The 20,014-nt window shown below is 39.9% G+C and overlaps 1 protein-coding gene across 4 annotated transcripts in view; it reads right to left on the bottom strand.

Moving 5' to 3' along the window:
• Positions 1-20,014, bottom strand: part of nhej1 (nonhomologous end-joining factor 1) — a 35,604-nt gene that overhangs the window by 9,864 nt on the left and 5,726 nt on the right. For all 4 annotated transcript variants that reach the window (XM_051942314.1, XM_022208179.2, XM_051942313.1 and 1 more), the window contains 4 exons: positions 18,449-18,675; positions 16,357-16,578; positions 16,128-16,266; positions 14,023-14,081 (listed from right to left, as the gene is read on the bottom strand). In XM_051942314.1, coding sequence (XP_051798274.1) covers positions 14,023-14,081; positions 16,128-16,266; positions 16,357-16,578; positions 18,449-18,637 — 609 coding nt within the window. In that variant the 5' untranslated portion in view covers positions 18,638-18,675. The remainder of the gene's footprint in view (positions 1-14,022; positions 14,082-16,127; positions 16,267-16,356; positions 16,579-18,448; positions 18,676-20,014) is intronic.

A 20,014-nucleotide genomic window follows, 5' to 3' on the forward strand; every position in this document is an offset into this window, starting at 1 on the left:
ATGACTAACAAAGCATGGACCAGACTACAGCAAACCTGGTCCAACTGACAAAGACTGGATCGACCTGGACCAGCTGACTCCATCTAGAATAAACTGGACCAATTGCCAAAGACTGGAACAAAACTGGACCAACTGATGTAAACTGGTACAGATCTTTACCAACTGACAAACTGGAACAGATCTGGACCAAATTAAATAGACTGGAACTGAAATGGATGAACTGACCCAGACTAGAACACATCTGGACCAAACTGGACCAACTGACCCCGACTAGAACATATCTGGACCAAATGACCAAGACTTAGAACATATCTGGACCAAATGACCAAGACTAGAACAAACGTGCCAACTGATAAAGAAACCGGACCAGATGTGGATCAACTGATGTAAACTGGAACAGATCTGGACCAGAGGACGTAGAATGGAATGGAAATGGACCAGCTGACTCAGACTGAAACTGATATGAATCCATTAACAAAGCACTGTCCAGACTAAAACAAACCTGGTCCAATTGCAAAGACTGGAACAGACCTGGACCAACTGACCCCATCCAGAACAGAACAGGGCCAATTGCCAAAGACTGAAGTAGAACTGGACCAAATGACGTAAACTGGAACAGATCTGGACCAAATGACCCAGACTAGAACAGACTTTGTACAACTGACAAAGTCTAGAACAGACTGGGACTAGAACAGACAAAAACACTAACATGGACAAGCATGGACCAGACTACAGCAGACCTGGTCTAAACTGACCCAGCTAGAACAGAACTGGCCTAACTGACATATTCTGGAACAGATCTGGACCAACTTTCATTGATTCTAACAGACCTTGTCTGACTATAGAAGACTGGATCAGACCTGGACCAACTGACCCTGTCTAGACAAAAACTGGACCAACTGACCCCATCTAGACCAAAACTGAACCAATCGCCAAAGACTAGAACAGAACTCAACCAATTGATGTAAACTGGAACAGATTTGGACCAATTACAGAGCAGAACCCACTCGGTCTAACTAACAAAGACTGGAACACACCCAGTCCAAAAGATGAAGACTGGAAAGAACCTTATCCAACTGACCCTGTCTAGAATAGAACTGGACTAATTGACAAAGACTTGATCAGACCTGCACCAACTGATCCCAGTCTAGACCAGAACTGGAATAATTGCCAAAGATTTGATCAAATCTGGACCAACTGACCCCGTCTCAAACAGAACTGGTCAAATGTGGTCCAACTTCATTAAGTGTATAATTAAAAGACCACCACAGTCGGGTTGCTGCAGGAAGTTGAACTTTCTTCACCACCTTCCTGCTGATGTGTTCGCCCCCTCCGAGCCTCGCCTACCTACCACCCCGGCCCTGAATTCCTCAGGTACGTGAGATAAAGAGCCGCTCGCTGCCGTTTACGAGCTCGGCGGTCAATGATTCACTGAGGACAGAGGGAGAGAAGAACCTTTCCCACCTTCCCGTCTTCTCTTAAATCCTTCCTTGTTCCCTCTTCCTCCTACTCCAACGTTGATTCACACGTTTCCTCAGATTTAATAGTTTCACATGCGACGTTACATAATCTGTACAAACAGCTCCAACCTTCACATGGTGGGGTTCGTCTACTTCACATTTTCATCTTTTCCTCCTCTGACTTTTGCATCAGTTTTAGTTTGGTTCACTCAACTAAAATCCAAATAAAATCCACTAAGGTGACAAGAGTGCTCATATTTCACTAGTATCTTATACGGGGGTCCTTGACTTAGGTCAGAATTCCGTTCCTATGGCACAACGTAACGGGATTTTCAGAACTCATATACTCATGTACATACAGTGCATCCAGAAAGTATTCACAGCGTTTCACTTTTTCCACATTTTGTTATGTTACAGCCTTATTCCAAATCGGATTCAATTATTTTTTTCCCTTAAAATTCTACACATAACACCCCATAATGACAAAATGAAAAAAGTTTTTTTTTGAGAGTCTTGCAAATTTATTAAAAATAAAAAACAAAGAAATTACATGTACATAAGTATTCACAGCCTTTGCCATGAAGCTCTAAATTGAGCTCATGTGCATCCTGTTTCCACTGATCATCCTTGAGACGCTTCTACTGCTTAATTGGAGTCCACCTGTGGCAAATTCAGTTGATTGGACTTGATTTGGAAAGGCACACACCTGTCTATATAAGGTTCCACAGTTGGCAGTGCATGTCAGAGCATAAACCAAGCATGAAGTCAAAGGAATTGTCTGTAGACCTCCGAAACAGGATTGTGACGAGGCACAAGTCTGGGGAAGGGTACAGAAAAATTTCTGCTGCTTTGAAGGTCCCAATGAGCACGGTGGCCTCCATCATCCATAAATGGAAGACATTTGGAACCACCAGGACTCTTCCTAGAGCCGGCCGGCCATCTAAACTGAGCAATCGGGGGAGAAGGGCCTTAGTCAGAGAGGTGACTAAGAACCCCATGGTCACTTTGTCAGAGCTCCAGCGTTCCTCTGTGGAGAGAGGAGAACCTTCCAGAAGGACAACCATCTCTGCAGCAATCCACAAATCAGGCCTGTTTGGTAGAGTGGCCAGACGGAAGCCACTTCTTAGTAAAAGGCACATGGCAGCCCGCCTGGAGTTTGCCAAAAGGCACCTGAAGGACTCTCAGACCATCAGCAAAAAATTCTCTGGTCTGATGAGACAAAGATTGAACTCTTTGGTGTGAATGCTAGGCGTTTTGTTTGGAGGAAACCAGGCACTGCTCATCACCAGGCCAATACCATCCCTACAGTGAAGCATGGTGGCGGTAGCATCATGCTGTGGGGATGTTTTTTCAGCAGCAGGAACTGGGAAACTAGTCAAGATAGAGGGGAAGATGAATGCAGCAATGTACAGAGACATCCTGGATGAAAACCTGCTCCAGAGCGCTCTTGACCTCAAACTGGGGCGGCGGTTCATCTTTCAGCAGGACAACGACCCTAAGCACACAGCCAAGATAGCAAAGAAGTGGCTTCAGGACAACTCTGTGAATGTCCTTGAGTGGCCCAGCCAGAGCCCGGACTTGAATCCAATTGAGCATCTCTGGAGAGATCTGAAAATGGCTGTGCACCGGCGCTCCCCATCCAACTTGATGGAGCTTGAGAGGTGTTGCAAAGAGGAATGGGCAAAACTGCCCAAAGATAGGTGTGCCAAGCTTGTGGCATCATATTCAAAAAGACTTGAGGCTGTAATTGCTGCCAAAGGTGCATCAACAAAGTATTAAGCAAAGGCTGTGAATACTTATGTACATGTGGTCTCTTAGTTTTTTATTTTTAATAAATTTTCAAGAATCTCAAAAAAACTTTTTCATGTTGTCATTATGGGGTGTTGTGTGTAGAATTTTAAGGGAAAAAATGAATTGAATCCGATTTGGTATAAGACTGTAACAACAAAATGTGGAAAAGGTAACGCGCTGTGAATACTTTCCGGATGCACTGTAAGTATCGGTGTTACTCACCTACGCTAACAGTGGTAAAATCCTAATTGTTCGTCCGTCAGCGTTTTATTATATCTAATTTCAATTCCATGGAGATGACTTTCCTTTTCTTTGAAGTACTGACATCAGAAGAGTCTGACTTAGGCTTGGGAGCCATAATGAAGGGCATGAAGTTTCCCAAAAAGACAACACAAACAAAAGAAAGTGAATGTAGCACAATCCAATGTTGCATACAACGAACGAATATAAACAACGCCGTCTTTCTCCTGTAGCGTCACGTGACGACGTATTCAGCCGCTTGCCACCTACTTTGAAATTTGCTTTAACGTCGCAAATGCTGTACATCTGAATGATGGAGCAAGACTTTCTGAATAAATTTATGTGCCGTTTCGTGGAGACGTAACCTCAAAATGTCGTAGATCAAAGACATCGTAAACCAAGGACTTGGTGCAACTGTAACAGGTTTTAGAAGTGGCATTACTAAGTCAGTGTAAAACTGCATCCACCTATAAAAGTCTAATGTCAGTTTAACAGTCCGGTTATGTTGCAAATTGACCAATTTTCAAGCAAGTTTTAAAAGCATTTTTCGGTGTGAAACTTCTTCTTGGCTTAATAAGCGTAAGCATTCATTTCATAAATTTGCAAACCCACCCTGAACGGAAGAGGCTTTAATCCACAAAAAGACAAAATTTCAAAATGTAAAATAAAACTACTGTATTTTACATATAGGTTTTTTCAATGTACACTAAAAAAAAAAAAAAAAAGATTTGGCGTGCATTTTTTAAAAGTGAATTATTCTCATTGAACCCTGATCTGTGAGCGGTAAAGAACACCATTACACTAAATACTGATTGAAAAGGTTTTATAAACAAGGTTAATTGAGATTTTTTTGGTTTCTGATATTTTTGGAGAACTAAAGCTGAAGCCAACATAGCTGTTACATCCAAAAACCATATTTACATGGATGTATAGCTGATTATCCAACTTAACTGCAGAAATAAGCATATTGACAGTCTGGTGCAAAAAACGTTTTGGTCTCTATAGGTAATTGTAGAAATTGTAGAAAGAGTCAGTTTCTATACGACTAAAGTGTTTAAATTGAACTAAGGCTTGGTAAAATTAAGGATAGTAAAAAAAAAAATTAAAGCATGGTTAAAAAAAAGCCTCACCAAACTCAAGAAAAACTCTTCTAGGAGGCAAAAGTTAATTGGGATGTTTTACTGTGAGAATTAGCTTTTCCATAGAAATACTGCTGAGTTACGAACCTGTTTCTCTTGTATTTGTTCACGTGTCAATTAGGAGTCGACTGGTTTAGTTGTTTTTGCTGCGTCATTACGACTATTAGCAATCAAAGAGATGTTTGGTACCGATGTACATTTACACTAAAAGCTTAAATCCTGGTGTTGAAATTTGGGGCACCACAAACTCAAAATTTCCTGTTTTTTAAAATGTCTGTGAGAATATTTCATGTGTTAGGTGGCGTGGAGGCCACATCAGAACAAAAGCAGCCTATTTTAAAATTTAATTATTTTACAGAGAATCAGTGAAAGATGGAAAGATGGTCAGACAGAAAAATGCAAACACTGCATGATCAAAAACTGGGTTTCTGTTAGTAAAAATCAGTTGTATTCATCTGAGTTTGCTTGACTTTCTTTGATTAAGGGGCTTCCATCTGAGGGTTTTCCTCAGTCAAAGTGTGTATTTTGGATCCATGGACCACTGTGGTCGGTGCATGCAGAGGTTCAGTTTCCTGCCCTGCTCTTAACTTAGAGCTTCTGGTGGTTGAAGCACACAGATATTAGGATTTGACTCCTCCTGCTGTGCCAGCTCATGGAGAGCTACGTAGCATTTAGGGATAATTCCTGCAGCAGCACATAATCATTACGGCGCTTTGAGCGGAGACGGAAAACTGCACATCTCTACACCGTAGAGGAGGAAGGAACAGTTTCTCATTGATTGTTTTTAAGCGCAAAACCTCGACCAGAAAAACCTCCAATTTAAGCACGAAAGGCAGGAAATTTGGAGCGAGGAATGCCAAATGTGGAACATGTTGGCTCAATGATGTGATTGTGTGCAGCTCCAGTGAGGTGTTCTGGTCAGAAGCAGCCACTAATTGTCAGATGTCGTTATACTGGAGCTGTGAAGCCGCCGTCTCGTGAAACAGGAAGCGGGCGACGTTCCCAAACGGTGACAGTTCAGTTCGGAGATGAAGACCGTGACGCTGCTGCTGCTGCTGCTGAAAACTGCGGGGCATGCGTCACCGCTGCTGCACGTAAACACGGAGATAAAAAAACAGCCACACAGTGAAGAGAAACCAGAAGCATGCGTCACAGCGTGTGGACAGACATCTACCACCACACCGCCACATGTCAGGACGCCTGTGTTTGTGAGGACACGAGTATTTCTCTATAAAAACACAACCTGAACCCTCAGACACGACGCTCAGCTCCACACGAAACAAAAAAAACTCATCTCCACCTCACAAAAACAATCAACCAAAGTGACTCCAGTTTCTGGAAAATGTCTTCACTTCACAAAAAAACACTAATTTCCAAAAACATGTCGTCACATGACATAACTTTTTAAAATGTGTCCTTATTGTACAAAAATGTTCTCTTTTAAAAACACGTCCTCTAATTCCAAAAAATGCCCTCACTTGATTTAAAAAAAATCATCAAGTCTTAAAAACATGTCCTCAGTCTACAAAAAATACATTTTCTAAAAAATGTTTCTTTGAAATTGTCCTTACTTAAAGCTCGTGTCCGGAGTTTGAATCGCAGCGTCTCCCAAAACACTGTTGGTCCCTCCCCTTTATTTGAGCGCAGTACATGAGAGAAGTGCCCGGAGTGCTGCAGCATCTCGCCTGTTTTGCTGTTTTCCACTCTTCTACATTTAGTACATTTAGTCAATAATAAAGGAATTACGTTAGAATTCTGTATTGAGCCTAACTTGTCCTAATACCAAAATAACATGAATCTGCTAGGACGAACGAGTAAAGTTTCAATATGTGATTACACTCGTGTATCCCTCTCGATGACGTTGTTTATCAAACTTAGTGCATTTACGTGTGTATATGTGTTACATTGTTTATTTATTTCTATCTAGAGTTCAGAATTGCATGACTCCTCTGACGAAGAGTATGTCCCAGACGCCCCAACATCTTCCTCCAGAGGTCGGGCATCTAAACGAAGCCGTCAGGCGGGCTATGGAGGCCGTGGTCGGGGAGCGAGGCGAGCACCCCGAGCCAAAAAACGTCCTGCAGTCTCTTGGCCTGACAAGCCGTGGGATCGGTAACTTTTCTGGAAGTTGCTGATCCCTGATGCTCTCTCATCCACAAGCAAAACAAATGTGCGCGCGGTTGCGTAGTGCGTAGCTCGCCCACCTCTGCATGGGCTTGCTTGCTGTGCGCGTAACCGTTGATTGACAGCATGACAAAGCTGAAGCTCGAACTTGATTGGTCGGCAGCGACCGGCGCTTTTTGGAATAACATGGGGGTCTATGAGAGGAAGGCGGAGCTCAGGAATAAATTTTCATATCGCGTTATACTAACTTTATATTATAGTATCGAACTAGACTAATACATTTAAGCTTTGTTAAACAATGATACATAAATTGAAAAACGGAAATTCCGGACACGAGCTTTAAAACAATAATATTAATACATTTTATTTGTAAGCGCCTTTGACACCCAAGGTCACTTTGCAGGAAAAACAAGTACAGATAAAAACCATACAAAAAGGTTTAAAAAAAACAATTAAAAACAATACATAAAGAAAGACGCAGCTAGAGCAAATAAATAGCAAAAACCACTAACTTTGAAGTTTTCTCACCAACATGAAAGTTTTCTTACTTTACAAGAACGTCGCTTGAAAAGGCATCCTTTTTTTTTTAGAAACACGTCCTCAATTTACACAAACATCCTCATAAAAGTCTCCTTACTTTATTCACATTAAAAGAAGTGCACAAAAAAAAATCCTCACTTTTTAAAAACGTATCCCGATTGTTTAACCCTGAGATGCTCCAGTGATTGGACCAAACATTTTCATAAGTGGATCAAAAATGACCCGTACAAGAATCAATGTGTTTCTATACAATTTTTGTCCTTTTTGTTAAGAATAATCATTTGTGTTACTGCTTCTATTATATTTTTGTGTGATTTCTTGTTTGAAATGTTTTTTTGCACTTCATAGCACCTTTTGAACATTTTGATAACTGCAAAAAAAAAAAAGAAAAAAAAAAGAATAACACACAGAACAGCAATAGAATGCCAACTTCCATTTTGTTGACATTTTTTCCACTTTTTCCCTCCAAGTTTGTGTCTTCATCACCTCTTGTGTGACATAATCAGTGATAAAGAGCTTGGGCTAGTAATACAAATATTACAATGTCTATAAAAGTATAAAAGGTACCTTAAATATTTAAATTGAATAATATAAAAAACATGTTTTTTGAGGAATATCTGGAAAATGAAATTGCTGGAAAACAAACTCACCGGGTAATATTTGACCCATTTATCTAAGCGGTCTAAGGATTAACAAACATCCTCAGTTTTTAAAAAATCCTCCCTTTTTAACACGTCCTCAAAAAAAGATCCTAACGGTTCAGAAACATGTCCTGACTAAAATGTCCTCACTTTTCTTTAAAAAAGGGTGTCCTCAATTTACAAAAACATCCTTACATTATAAAAGTGCTTTTTAACATCCTTTTTTTTTTTTTTTTCAGAAACAAATGTCCCTAATTTACAAAAACATTTTCATTTTTACTCCGCCAAAGAACACGGCAGAGTTATGTGATGATTGTCGTACGTTTGTGTGTGAATCTGTCCGTCTGTCTGTTAGCAACATTACTCAAAAGCGGAGAAACGGATTTAGATGAAATTTTCAGGGAAGGTCAGAAATGATACAAGGACCAAGTGATAAGATTTTAGCAGTGATGTGGCTTATAGTCTGGATCCATTAATGTGTTTAAGATTTCTGTGTCATTGTGAGACAGCGACATGGTGTTACTGTAACCATGACAACAAGTGAACGCTACGTCAGCTGCCTGCTGACGATCACATGACTGCGATCCTGCTACAAATTCACCACTGCGGACTTATCAGGACTTATCCGTTGGAAATCATACAAGGAAAAGTTGATTAAACTGTGAGGGCGTTTGAGTCCCATCAATTCCCGCTGTTGGCTACATATTTAGGTCACGTGATTCTGTATCCGCGCACAACACATCTGTGCTCAGTGCAAGGTCCTTTTGTTTGTGGGTACATCTATATAAAATGGACACACTCTATGTTGTCGTGATTTCTGTCATGAAGCTTTTCAAGATTTCGTCCGTTAGAAATGATTCACCGACTTGAGCAGCCTTGGAGGAGGGCTGAGCTCTGAGTGCTTTTCTAGTTATAAACATGTCCTCTTTTTACACAAATGTCTGCAGTTCATAAAGTTCTCTCGCATTAAAAAACATCCTCAGTTTACATAAATCCCCCCTTTTTAAAGAACAGTCAAAAAAATATCTTCAGTTTAAAAATGTGTGCACCTTTATGTACCGTGTTCGGATAAAACATTCCCAGAGTCTTTGCTCTGAACCCTAAAACCAGATCTGGACCCACAAACGGCCCTTTGAAGGTCTTTACAAAGTGAAACAAACATCCGTGCGTCCTCTAAACCACCTGAACCGGATTCTGACCTGTCCTCACTTCCCACAGATGTCCTGAAGGCCTCACACCGGTCCTCACACCAGCTACCAACACACACCCTCCAAATTTAGGCCGTTCGGGGAAGCCGACGTGATCCTGTGAGGATCTGAACGTCTTTCAGCTTCAGCGTGTGTTTGTGTGGACGCTAATTCCACCCGTGTAAATGTTGACCCGAGCTGGGTGGGGTGTTTGTGTGGCTGGGGAGGGGCTTTGAGCAGAAAATAAAAGCTGCTGCTGCTGCTGTCATCATCGTCCCGCTGCCCTTCACTCCCCTCAGTGTGGGAAACCAACGGCCACAAACAGAAACAAGAAGAAGAAGGGGGCGACGAGGAGGAAGATTTCTGCAGATATCTGTCCGCTCTGCTCCTCGTAAATGTCAGACGTTCAAGGAAGGAAAACTGAAACTGGGTGTTTTTTTTTTTTTTACCAGAACAGGAGACTCTGTTGTACCTGCAGCTCTGATCTCATCGTTAAAACCGTCATGTCTGACTCAGCGTGACGCTTTCCAGCCGTCATCTGGTGGCATTTCCTCAAGTGAATCAGCAAAACGTCCAAATGAAAGCAGCGCTCTGTGGATTTAAATGTCATTTTGGCTCATTTTCAGTAATATTTTACATCTCAGAGATGCCTCGTTGATGCAGACATTCGTACATTTGCCATGAAACGGAATAAAAAGATCACATATTTCATTTTCTGACCGTCCTTGAACTACTCATCTGTGAGATGTTGCTCCATCTGAGCTTCAAATCCCAAAATTTCTCCAAAATCTCTTCTTTCTACCGATCTCATTTTTAGAAAACCCCTAAAAACACACCATTTTCTGCAATTGGATTTGGTAAAAACAAAAATTTTACACTCCTTGGTGCAACTGTAAAGCTATTAGTGACAAACGGTGATGTGACAAAAATTCATGGACTTTCTGGCAGAACTGCAGGCAGTGTTTCTTTCTTGCTTTCATCATTTTTTGTCGTTTGTCTCTTTTTTGGTCACTTTGTAACTTTTGTCTAATTTTTTGGTTTTGTTTTTTGTTTCATGTCACTTGTCTCATTTTGTTTCTCGCTTTTGTTTTGCGTCTTTTATTGTCTGACTTTTCTCGTTCATGTCGCGCTTGTGTTTTTTGTCATCTTGTGTTTTGCTTTTTTCGTTGTTCTGTGCATCATTTGTGGGTTTTTGGCTTATTTGTGTTGCTTGTCTATTGTCGTTTTGCTGCTTTTGTAATTTTTGTCTCGTTTTTGTCCATTGTTTTGTCGCTTCTAACTTTTTTGTGTAATTTTTTTGTTTTGTGTCGTTTGTCTCATTTTTTGCCATTTTGTTTCTCGTTTTTTAATATTTTGTCATGTTTGTGTTGTTTTTGTTTTTTTCTGAGATTTGTCATTTGTCGCTTTGTGTCTTGTCTCACTTGTGTTGTCTATTTTTATCGTTTTGTCATTTTTTGGCTCGTCTTGGTAATTTTGTGTGTCATTTTGTAATAATTTGTCTTTTGTTTTTTTGTCTGACTTGTCATTTGTCTCATCTTTTTTGTAGGTTTGTTTCTCGCTTTTGTCATTTTGTGTCTTGTTTTTTGAATATTTTGTCTTGTTTGTGTTGGGTTTTTTTGTCTGAGCTTTGTCATTTGTCGTTTTGTGGTCTCACTTGTCCATTTTTTCTCGTTTTGTCATTTTTTTGTCTCATTTGTGTCATTTTTTGTCTCATTTTGGTAATTTTGTGTCTCATTTTTGTAATATTTTGTCTTATTTTTGTCTCACTTGTCATTCGTCTCGTTTGTTTTGTTTCCTTTTTGTCTCACTTGTATTTTGTCTTACTTTTTCATTTAGTGGTTTTCTTTATTTGTTGTTTTGTGTGTTGTTTGTGCCATTTTGTCACACCTCTGTCTGTTTTTTGTCATTTTGTTCCTCGCTTTTGTCATTTTTTTGTCTCATTTGTGTAATTCTTGGCTCGTTTGTCATTTTGTGTCCGACTTTTGTCAATTTGTTTCTCGTTTTCTGTTTCCTTTCTGTCCCTCTTGTGTCGTCTATTTTTTTGTCATTTTATTTCGCGCTTTTGTCGCTTTGTGTATCATTTTTGTAATATTTTGGCTTGTTTTTTTGTCCCATTTGTGTCGGTTTGGTTCTTGTTTTTGTCATTTTGTTTCTCGTCTTTGTACTATTTTGTCTCGTTTTGTCTTTTTTTAATCTGACTTTTGTCATTTTGATCATAAAAGTAAAACACTACATCGTTCAGTTCCAGATACCTGAGACTGAATGCTTTATTCCTTTGTAGACGCTATGATCTGGAGCAAAGGGAAACATTCATATATTTATAGGTTATTATGTTGTGATTTTACCAGAAACTGGAGATCAAATTGGGCTGAATGTGGAACTAACCGGAACTAAGATGAGTTTAACAACCCAGTGGGTAAAATGTGACCCTGAATTCAGACTTCTGTATCTTTTCACACTAAAATCATCTCCTCACTGAAAACAAATAATCTATGAGTTCAGTGTGATGCCCTGTCATGAGCGTTTCCCCAGAGACAGAGGCAAACACCAGACCCGGTAGATAAATACCACACATACGCGCTAAACGCCTCGGCCTGGCGTGTGATTCTCCGTCTGACGCGACAGTCCTCCCAGACACATTTTATTTCAGCTCCAACTTCGGTGGAATTTGCCACGAGAGGGAAGACTTTGATCCACTTCTTCTTCTGTGGTTTCTGAGCCACCACTGATGGAACTTTCCGTGACTCCTTGTACCTGCTGCATAAAAATAAGACTCTTTCCTGGTTTGTCAGTTTGAAGACAAACAAAAATGAAGAAAAAAAAACACCAGCTGATGAGTCAAGTTGACAAACTTCCCGGTGATCTTTAAAAACTCCACCACCGTCACACAGTTGGATTTTTCAGAAACAATGGCTCTTTTCTGAGCAACAAAGGTCACTAAATGCTGGGCTATTTTTAACATTTAACCCTCCGAACATCAAAAGGCGCTTCCAGGTTAAAAAAATTACACAAAACGGAGAGAATTGTCAACTTTTCAACAGCCTGAGGAGCCTGATTTGAGCTTGAAACCATGAAATTCATTCAAAAATCGCTTTTAATTTAAAGAAAATCTGTCAAAAAAATAAACCGCCGTCACTGAGCAGATTCAGCAAAAAGATGAAAAATTCTGTTGTCCTCCGCATAAATGAGAAGGAAAGAGTGACTCAGCTGTGACCAACGGTGACACGGCAAAAATTCCTCTTTCAGCTGAACTGCAGGACGCGTTTATTCAGAGCAGATGGACAAGAAGAAAACATCAAGTAGTGAAATACACAGTACACAAACATTCTACATGCTACTCCAGGTTTTTAAATTTATGGACAACAAATAGTTAAAGAAATGTCAGTTTCTTTACTGCAGGACTTTATATTACAGTGCATTTTTTTTAAATCTGTTACTTTTTGCACCTTTTGAGCCTAATTTTTGCATTTTTTTGAGTAATTGTCATGCCATTTTAACTTGTCATTTTTGTGTCGTTTTTGTGCCTTTTTTGACATGTTTCTATTATTTTATCTTTTTTTGTATAATTTTTTTAAACATCTTTTTAACTGAGCTTCATTTGTCATTTTTTTGCATCATTTTGTATCATTTGTGTCTTTTTGTGCCATTTTTCTATTATTTTTGTCTCATTTGTTGTCATTTTTATCTGTTATTTTTTGCATCTTCTTAAGAATACTTTTGTCATTTTGTGTCTTTTGTGACAATTTCCAATTATTTAGTCTTTTTTGTCAAATTTTTTATCTGTGGTTTTTTTTTGCATTATTTTTCTTCATTTTTTTAGCTTAGTTTTAGTCATTTTTGCATCTTTTTGTGTCATTTGTGTCTTTTTATGTGATTTGTCTCATTTTATGTGTTATTGTGACATTTTTGTTTTGTTCAAGAATATTTGTGTATCATTTGTATCTTTTTGTTACAAATTTTCAATTGTGTCTTTTGTCTCATTTTTAAGTAATTTGTTATTTTTTTGCATCTTGTGTCTTTCTGTGTCATTTTAGTGTTTTTAAGAATATTTTTGTGCCAATTTGTGTCTTTTTGTGACATGTTTGTATAATTTTATGTCTTTTTGTCTCATTTTTGCATTATTTAAGCATCCTTTTGCACCATTTCTTCGCTCTCTTCTTCATGGTTTCTATACAGGTGCAGGACTTTACATTGCAGTGAAAAATGAATCAACAGTGAGGGGGAAAAAACAACATCTTTTTTGTAATTTTGTGCCATTTTTGTGTAATATCTAATAGGCAAAATTATTACAATCAGAATTAAATATATGCTCTAATTGTCTGAAAATAAACAAAAGGAAAAACTTCAAATACAAATCCTAAAAAAAAAAAAAAAAAAAAAAAGGGTCCAAAAACATTAAAGCACCAAAAATTAATTCAAATTATCGATTTATTTGTTCTACTGTGTTGGAACACTGACTTTTAATGAATCTAAAAGTGGACAAATCGGGACATCGGCAGGTAAAGATTTGCAGTTTCTTTGAAATTACACTAGAAGAGAAGCTCCGTGAGTAACAAAAAAAAAACGCACTGCAGCTGAAATAAAAATGTAAAAAACAAACAGGGAGGGAACATATAGACGGTGCCTGGAAAATTCAACGGGTGGATCTGAAATACCTCAACGTGAACACACACAGGAGGAGTCAGAGATGAGAAATTCCACACATGAACACAACACACGGAGGATAATTTAAAAAAAATAAAAAATCTCGCTGCATCCTGATTGGCTGACAGCACTGACTTAAAAGGTTACCATGGAGACGAGCGTTTAAGGAGCAGAGAGAGCGGGTCGATGGGTTTGATCGTGTTGATCTGGTTAAAACTCGTGTTTCAGTGTGTTGTTGACCTCTGCAGCTTCTTACCTTCGCCATGAAGTCTTCTCTGTACATCGACTCAACAAAAGCGTCCGTCTGCAGCCGCTCTGGATTCAAACACACATCAGGTAACATCAGATTTATACAACTTAGGTTTGCTGAGTAATTACACTGCAGAGTCCCAGCCTTAACTGCAGTCAAGTAGCGTCATATTTTATCTCATGTTTACTGTTTTAATCGATAATATGTAACTTACTCAGAAAAACAAACCTCAAATGACACTAAAATACACACTTTAGTAACACAAATCATCGTCAGGGTTCCCACTGAAAATTGAAAACTAAATTCCAGGACTTTTCCAGGATATTCCAGGATAAAAATCATCCAATTTCCAGGACTTTGAACAGAATTTCTGAAACAATTTTCTCATACAAACTAATCTTTCTGGCCTCCTCCACCCCTTACAGCCAGCCGATTCCACCCACTTTATTATACTATACAGTCTACCTGTGTTAGATAACAACATTAAAGTGTCAGGTAAAATACCAACTACAAAATATAACATTTTTTAAATAATTTATGATACATATTTAAAATAAAAGTATTTTAATAAAATTTAGTTTTGTAAATCACAGGTGACACTATGCTGGTGGGTTGAGGGGCCCCTCAAAACTAATTGTGCTTAGGGCCCCATGAAAGCTTGGGCCGGCCCTAGGCTGTCGACGGCTGTGGACTGTGCTGATCAGTGCCTTCAGATGGCTGGATGGGAGCTCGGCATTGGGGGTTTCGGAGTGACGGGGTAGGAGTAGGAGGTGGATGAAGAGGAGATTTATCCAAGTATCTCCTCCAAAATAACCTGTAAGCATTAATGCGCATCCTCATCTGGCCCTCTTCCTCCTGCTGTTCATCTTCCTCCTCCGCGCACATGCAATATACGCCTCTGTGGCCAAGCTGCGCTAACCCGTACGTCACAGGTAGAAGGGCTGGTAGAGGCTCAAGACACAACCCCGAATTACGAGAAAATACCGAGGGGGACAGGTTTTTTTCGTGCAGTTGTTGTATTAATGCAGTGCGCATTATTATATATAAATATTTAAAAGGGGCAAAAGAGGGCACTTTTCAATACGAGGCAAAAAGGGCAGGGACTGAAGCCCCCTTTAGGTCCATGTGTGCACATGCATGGCTGCCATAGCCATGTGATAGGTGCAGACATGACACACTGTAGAATATTTAGCACAACCAACATCCATGCAACACTGAATTCAAGGACTTTCAATGACTTTTTTAGCTGATGATCCTAATTCCAGGACCACCTGATTTGTGGCAGTATTTCAGGACTTTTCCATGACTTTCCAGGATCACTTTTTTTCCAGGACTTTCCAGAATTTTCAAGGACCGTGGGAACCCTGCATCGTCTTTTTCACTGCAGGACACTTTCACCAACAACTTTGGTCCTGAATGTGCTTTAAAAACAAACAAAACTTCACTTGAGTATTTCAGATATAGAAATAATTGTTTATTGTTATTATTTATTTGCAACCATGTGGTTCCAAAACTGAGGATCAAGACCCTCACAGGGTCCAGTGATCAGTCTAAGGGGTCACAAGTTTAGTAGACTGTCCTGCAATGTCTTCTAATGTCCTACAACTTCCTCTTATGTCCTACAACCTTGCATTTCCTCCAACTTCTCCTAATGTCCCTCGACTTCCTCTCATGCCCCCCGACTTCCTCTCATGCCCCCCGACTTCCTCTCATGCCCCCCGACTTCCTCTCATGCCCCCCGACTTCCTCTCATGTCCCCCGACTTCCTCTCATGTCCCCCGACTTCCTCTCATGTCCAGCAACCTTGCATTTCCTCCAACTTCTTCTCATATCATGCAACTTCTTCTCATGTCCTGCAACTTCTTCTCATGTCCTGCAACTTCTCATTTCCTCCAACTTCTTCTAATGTTCTGCAACATGAAGTTCTGTCATGTAAGGAGACGTTCCATTATTTTTCGTCTGTTGTGTTGAACTGATGTCAGTCACGCTACGTTTCTGTGACCTGATTCAACTCATTTCTCTTTAAATTTAATTTTGTTCTCAACATGTCATCTTAAAGCTCTTTCTGAGGTCTGATGAGGAACCCTCCATGTCCCGTCCGGTTGTGTTACCTCTGCTGAGCGTGGCTCCGTTCTCTCTGTAGTCCTGGATCTCGGCGTCCTTCCTGACCAGAAGTCCTCCCAGCTGGTCCACCTGTCGCTGCAGCAGGCGGCTCATCACCAGCAAGGGGCGCACCAGCTGAACACACACCTGGAAACGGACATTAAAGCATCCACGTCCAGGTTAAAAACCCACAGCAGCTTCATCCAAGAGAACTACAGATTTAAACCCGGACCGTACCAAAGCAACGGGGGCGGGGGTGCAGTGGAACTCCCAGTAGAAGGGCAGCCCCTCCAGCTCGCTCTTCAGCCTCAGGCTCACGCTGCCGTCGTCACGGCGATCCAGGGAGATCTGAGCCTCCCGGTTGGCTCGTCCTGCAGCTCCGGACAGGTAGGGCTGGACCACCTCACACAGGTGGGAGAAGAAGGCTTTGACCGGAGCTCGCAGACGCCGGTTCAGCTCCTGATGGAGGAAAAATGGATCCAGAAAGTGAGGAGAGCCGCTTCTGATGTTGGAATATTTAAAATATTTAGAGGGGAAATACATTTATGCAGGTTCACTGACAAAAAAATCCAAATTCACCAGCAGGTTTGAGAGGATTTAGCTGAAAAAAAGTTAGTTTTTCTTCAAATTGACTTCATGATTTCAGGACTCGTCCCCTGCTGTTGCCTCTTAGAGGAAAATCTAAATCCTGACACACATTATCCTCCGTCATTTTTGTCTCTGGCATTTTCTCTGTTTATTTTGTTAATTATTCTGTCATTTAAGCATCCTTTTGTCTCATTTCGAGCGTATCTGTGTCATTTTTGTGTCTTTTTTTGTCTCTTTTGTGATTTTTAAACATCTTATGTAATTTTGTGCATATTTGTGTCAGTTTCATGTCTTTTAAACACACGTCTGTCATTTTTGTGTAATTTTTCCAGTTATTTGAGCATCCTGTAGTGTCATTAGGAGAATTTCTGTCATTTTTATGTCATTTTAACACTTCTCCATGTCATTTTTGTATTATTTTACCATCATTTTTGTATTATTTAAGCTTCCTTTAGTGTGTCTCTGTGCCATTTCCATGTCTTTTAAACATCTGCCTGTCATTTTTGTGTAACTTTTGTGTTATTTTAGCATCCTTTAGTGTCACATTGTACATTTTTGTGTCATTTTCATCATATTTTAACACCTCTCCGTGTTATTTGTGTGTCCTTTTGTGTCATTTTTCTTTTAATTAACCATTTATTGAGTGATTTGGTGCGTTTTTGGGTCATTTTCATGTCAATTTAAAACTTTTCCATGTCAATTTCTGTCTTTTTTGAATTGTTTTAGCATCCTTTAGTTTCATTTTGAGCTTTTGTGTTATTTTCATGTCATTTTAACATTTCGCCATGTGAGTTTGTGTCTTTTTGTATCACTGTTGTGTTATTATAGCATCCTTTTGTGCCATTTTGTATCACTTTCACGTTGTTTCAACACAGCCACATTAAGGACTTATGAACTTAACTTGCTTAGCAAAATAAACCAAACCGCACGATGCACAAGCGTTAAATTCAGAAGTTGTCCTGAAATAGATGAGAAGTTTTGAGTATGTGACAGCTATAAATACATTTCTGTTATAATTTTTTTGTCTTTGTGTCATTTTTTGTTATTTAAGCATCATTTTGTACAATTTTAAGTCTTTTAGTGCCATTTTTGTGTCATTTTTCTGGTACTAAGGCATCCTTTTATGCCATTTTGTTCATTTTTGTGTAAATTTTGCATCTGTGTGTCATTTGCTTTTTGTGTTACTGTATCCTTTTGTGTCATTTTTGTAATTTAAGCATCATTTTGAGCCATTCTGTTCATTTTGTGTAATTTTTCTGTTACTTAAGCATCCTTTAGTGTAATTTTGAGCGAGTTTCTGTCATTTCATGTAATTTTAACACCTCTCTGTCATTTTTGTGTTTCTTTTCTGCCACTTTTCTGTTATTTCAGCATCCTTTGGTGCTGTTTTAGTCTCTTTGTGTCATTTTTGCACAGAAGACATTTCTGAGTTCCCTCTCCTTCTTCATTCTGTTTTCATAGAGCCGTAGGACTTTACACTGCGGAGAAAAATGATCCCAACAGCGAGGAAAAATGAGAAAGGAGCACAAAAAACCCACATAGAAACAGCACAGAATGGCTGTTGAGACAAAAAAAAAAGTAATTTTCTGGATGCTGCTGTCTCTAAAAGTACATAAATTGAGTGCAAAATCCTAAAGAAGTGATTTTTAACTGCTGCTTTTAAGTTAGACCAAATATTCCTGCACTAACAGCTCACCCTGAAGCCATTATTTCCACACAACAGACTCCACGGTCGGCGTACCTGTGCTCGGCTCTGGATGTCCGCCGTGTCCATCCTCTCCTCCCACATTCCCTGCATGTCGGTCAGCAGGACGCGGTACGCCGTTTCACCAAACCAGCTCTTGGCGAGGAGCTGGCAGCCGCTGATGCTCACCGGCAGCCACGGACGCTGGAGGAGGACGTCGTCAGCAGGAACCTCCATCACCTCCATCGCAGCAGACTGGAGTCTAACTGTGCAGAATGACACAGCTAGAATGACACAAAGAGACAAAAACAGCATGAAAGGATGCTGAAATAACAGAAAGATTACACAAAAGCAGGCTTAAATAACAGAAAAGTGGCACAAAAAGACACAAAAGTGACACGGAGAGATGTTAAAATGACAAAAACACACAAGATTACACTAAATGATGCTAAAATAACCCCAAAATGGCACAAAAAGATTTTCCAGGTATTTTTAGCTCCCGTCTCATTTTTCCTCACCGTTCATTCTAATGCCCTACAACTTCCTCTAATGTCCTGCAATTTCCCACGTTCTCAAACTTCTAATATCCCCCGACTTCCTCCAATGTCCCCCGACTTCCTCCAATGTCCCCCGACTTCCTCCAATGTCCCCCGACTTCCTCCAATGTCCCCCGACTTCCTCCAATGTCCCCCGACTTCCTCCAATGTCCCCCGACTTCCTCTAATGTCCCCCAACTTCCTCTAATGTCCCCCGACTTCCTCTAATGTCCTGCAATTTCCCAAGTTCTCAAACTTTTAATGTCCCGCAACTTCCTCTAAAGTCCCGCAACTTCCTCTAAAGTCCTCCAACTTCCTCCAAAGTCCTGCAATTTCCCATGTTCTCAAACTTCTAATCTCCCCCAACTTCCTCTAATGTCCCCCTACTTCCTCTAACGTCCTCCGACTTCCTCTAATGTCCTGCAATTTCCCACATTTTCAAACTTCTAATGTCCCGCAACTTCTTCTAATGTCCTCCAATTTCCTCTAAAGTCCTGCTATCAGAGTATTAACAGAGAAGATGCTGATTTTCCTTCACACTGGCTGCTAAAAGTAGAAAAATCTGTTATTTTTGGTCCGTATGATTCTGAATCATCATAAATGCGACTAATTCCGAGGCAGAGCCGCCGCTTTGGCCAACCTGCAATCACTAATGCGCATCGCTAAACTTAGGAACACAGTGGGATGACCTTACTTTGCCAGTGTGTCATGTTTTATATTTATTTCTCCCTTAAATAACTCGAAGGTGGTGCAAAAAAGCCCTGCAGATTTCTGGGAAAAGCGTCCAGAGTTTCTAGATCCCAGCAGCGCCTCTGCTCTGACTGACGTGTTATTAAGTATGACGTCGTTAGATTATTAATAGCGAAGCATCCGTGTGTTCAGCGCCGTGTTTCTGGAAATCTGAACCGCTTTAAATGCAGCTTTATTTTAAATCAATCTAATAATCCGAGTCCAGTTTTGCTGAGATGGTGGATTGTTTGTATATTTATTAAAATAAGCAAGAATTAAAGAAAAAAAATCTCAAATGGGAGGTGACTATACACTGAATTTTAGAAGAAGGAATAAAAAAGTATCATCTGTAACTCTG

This window comes from Acanthochromis polyacanthus, chromosome 22 (assembly GCF_021347895.1).
Source record: "Acanthochromis polyacanthus isolate Apoly-LR-REF ecotype Palm Island chromosome 22, KAUST_Apoly_ChrSc, whole genome shotgun sequence".
Lineage (NCBI taxonomy): Eukaryota > Metazoa > Chordata > Actinopteri > Pomacentridae > Acanthochromis > Acanthochromis polyacanthus.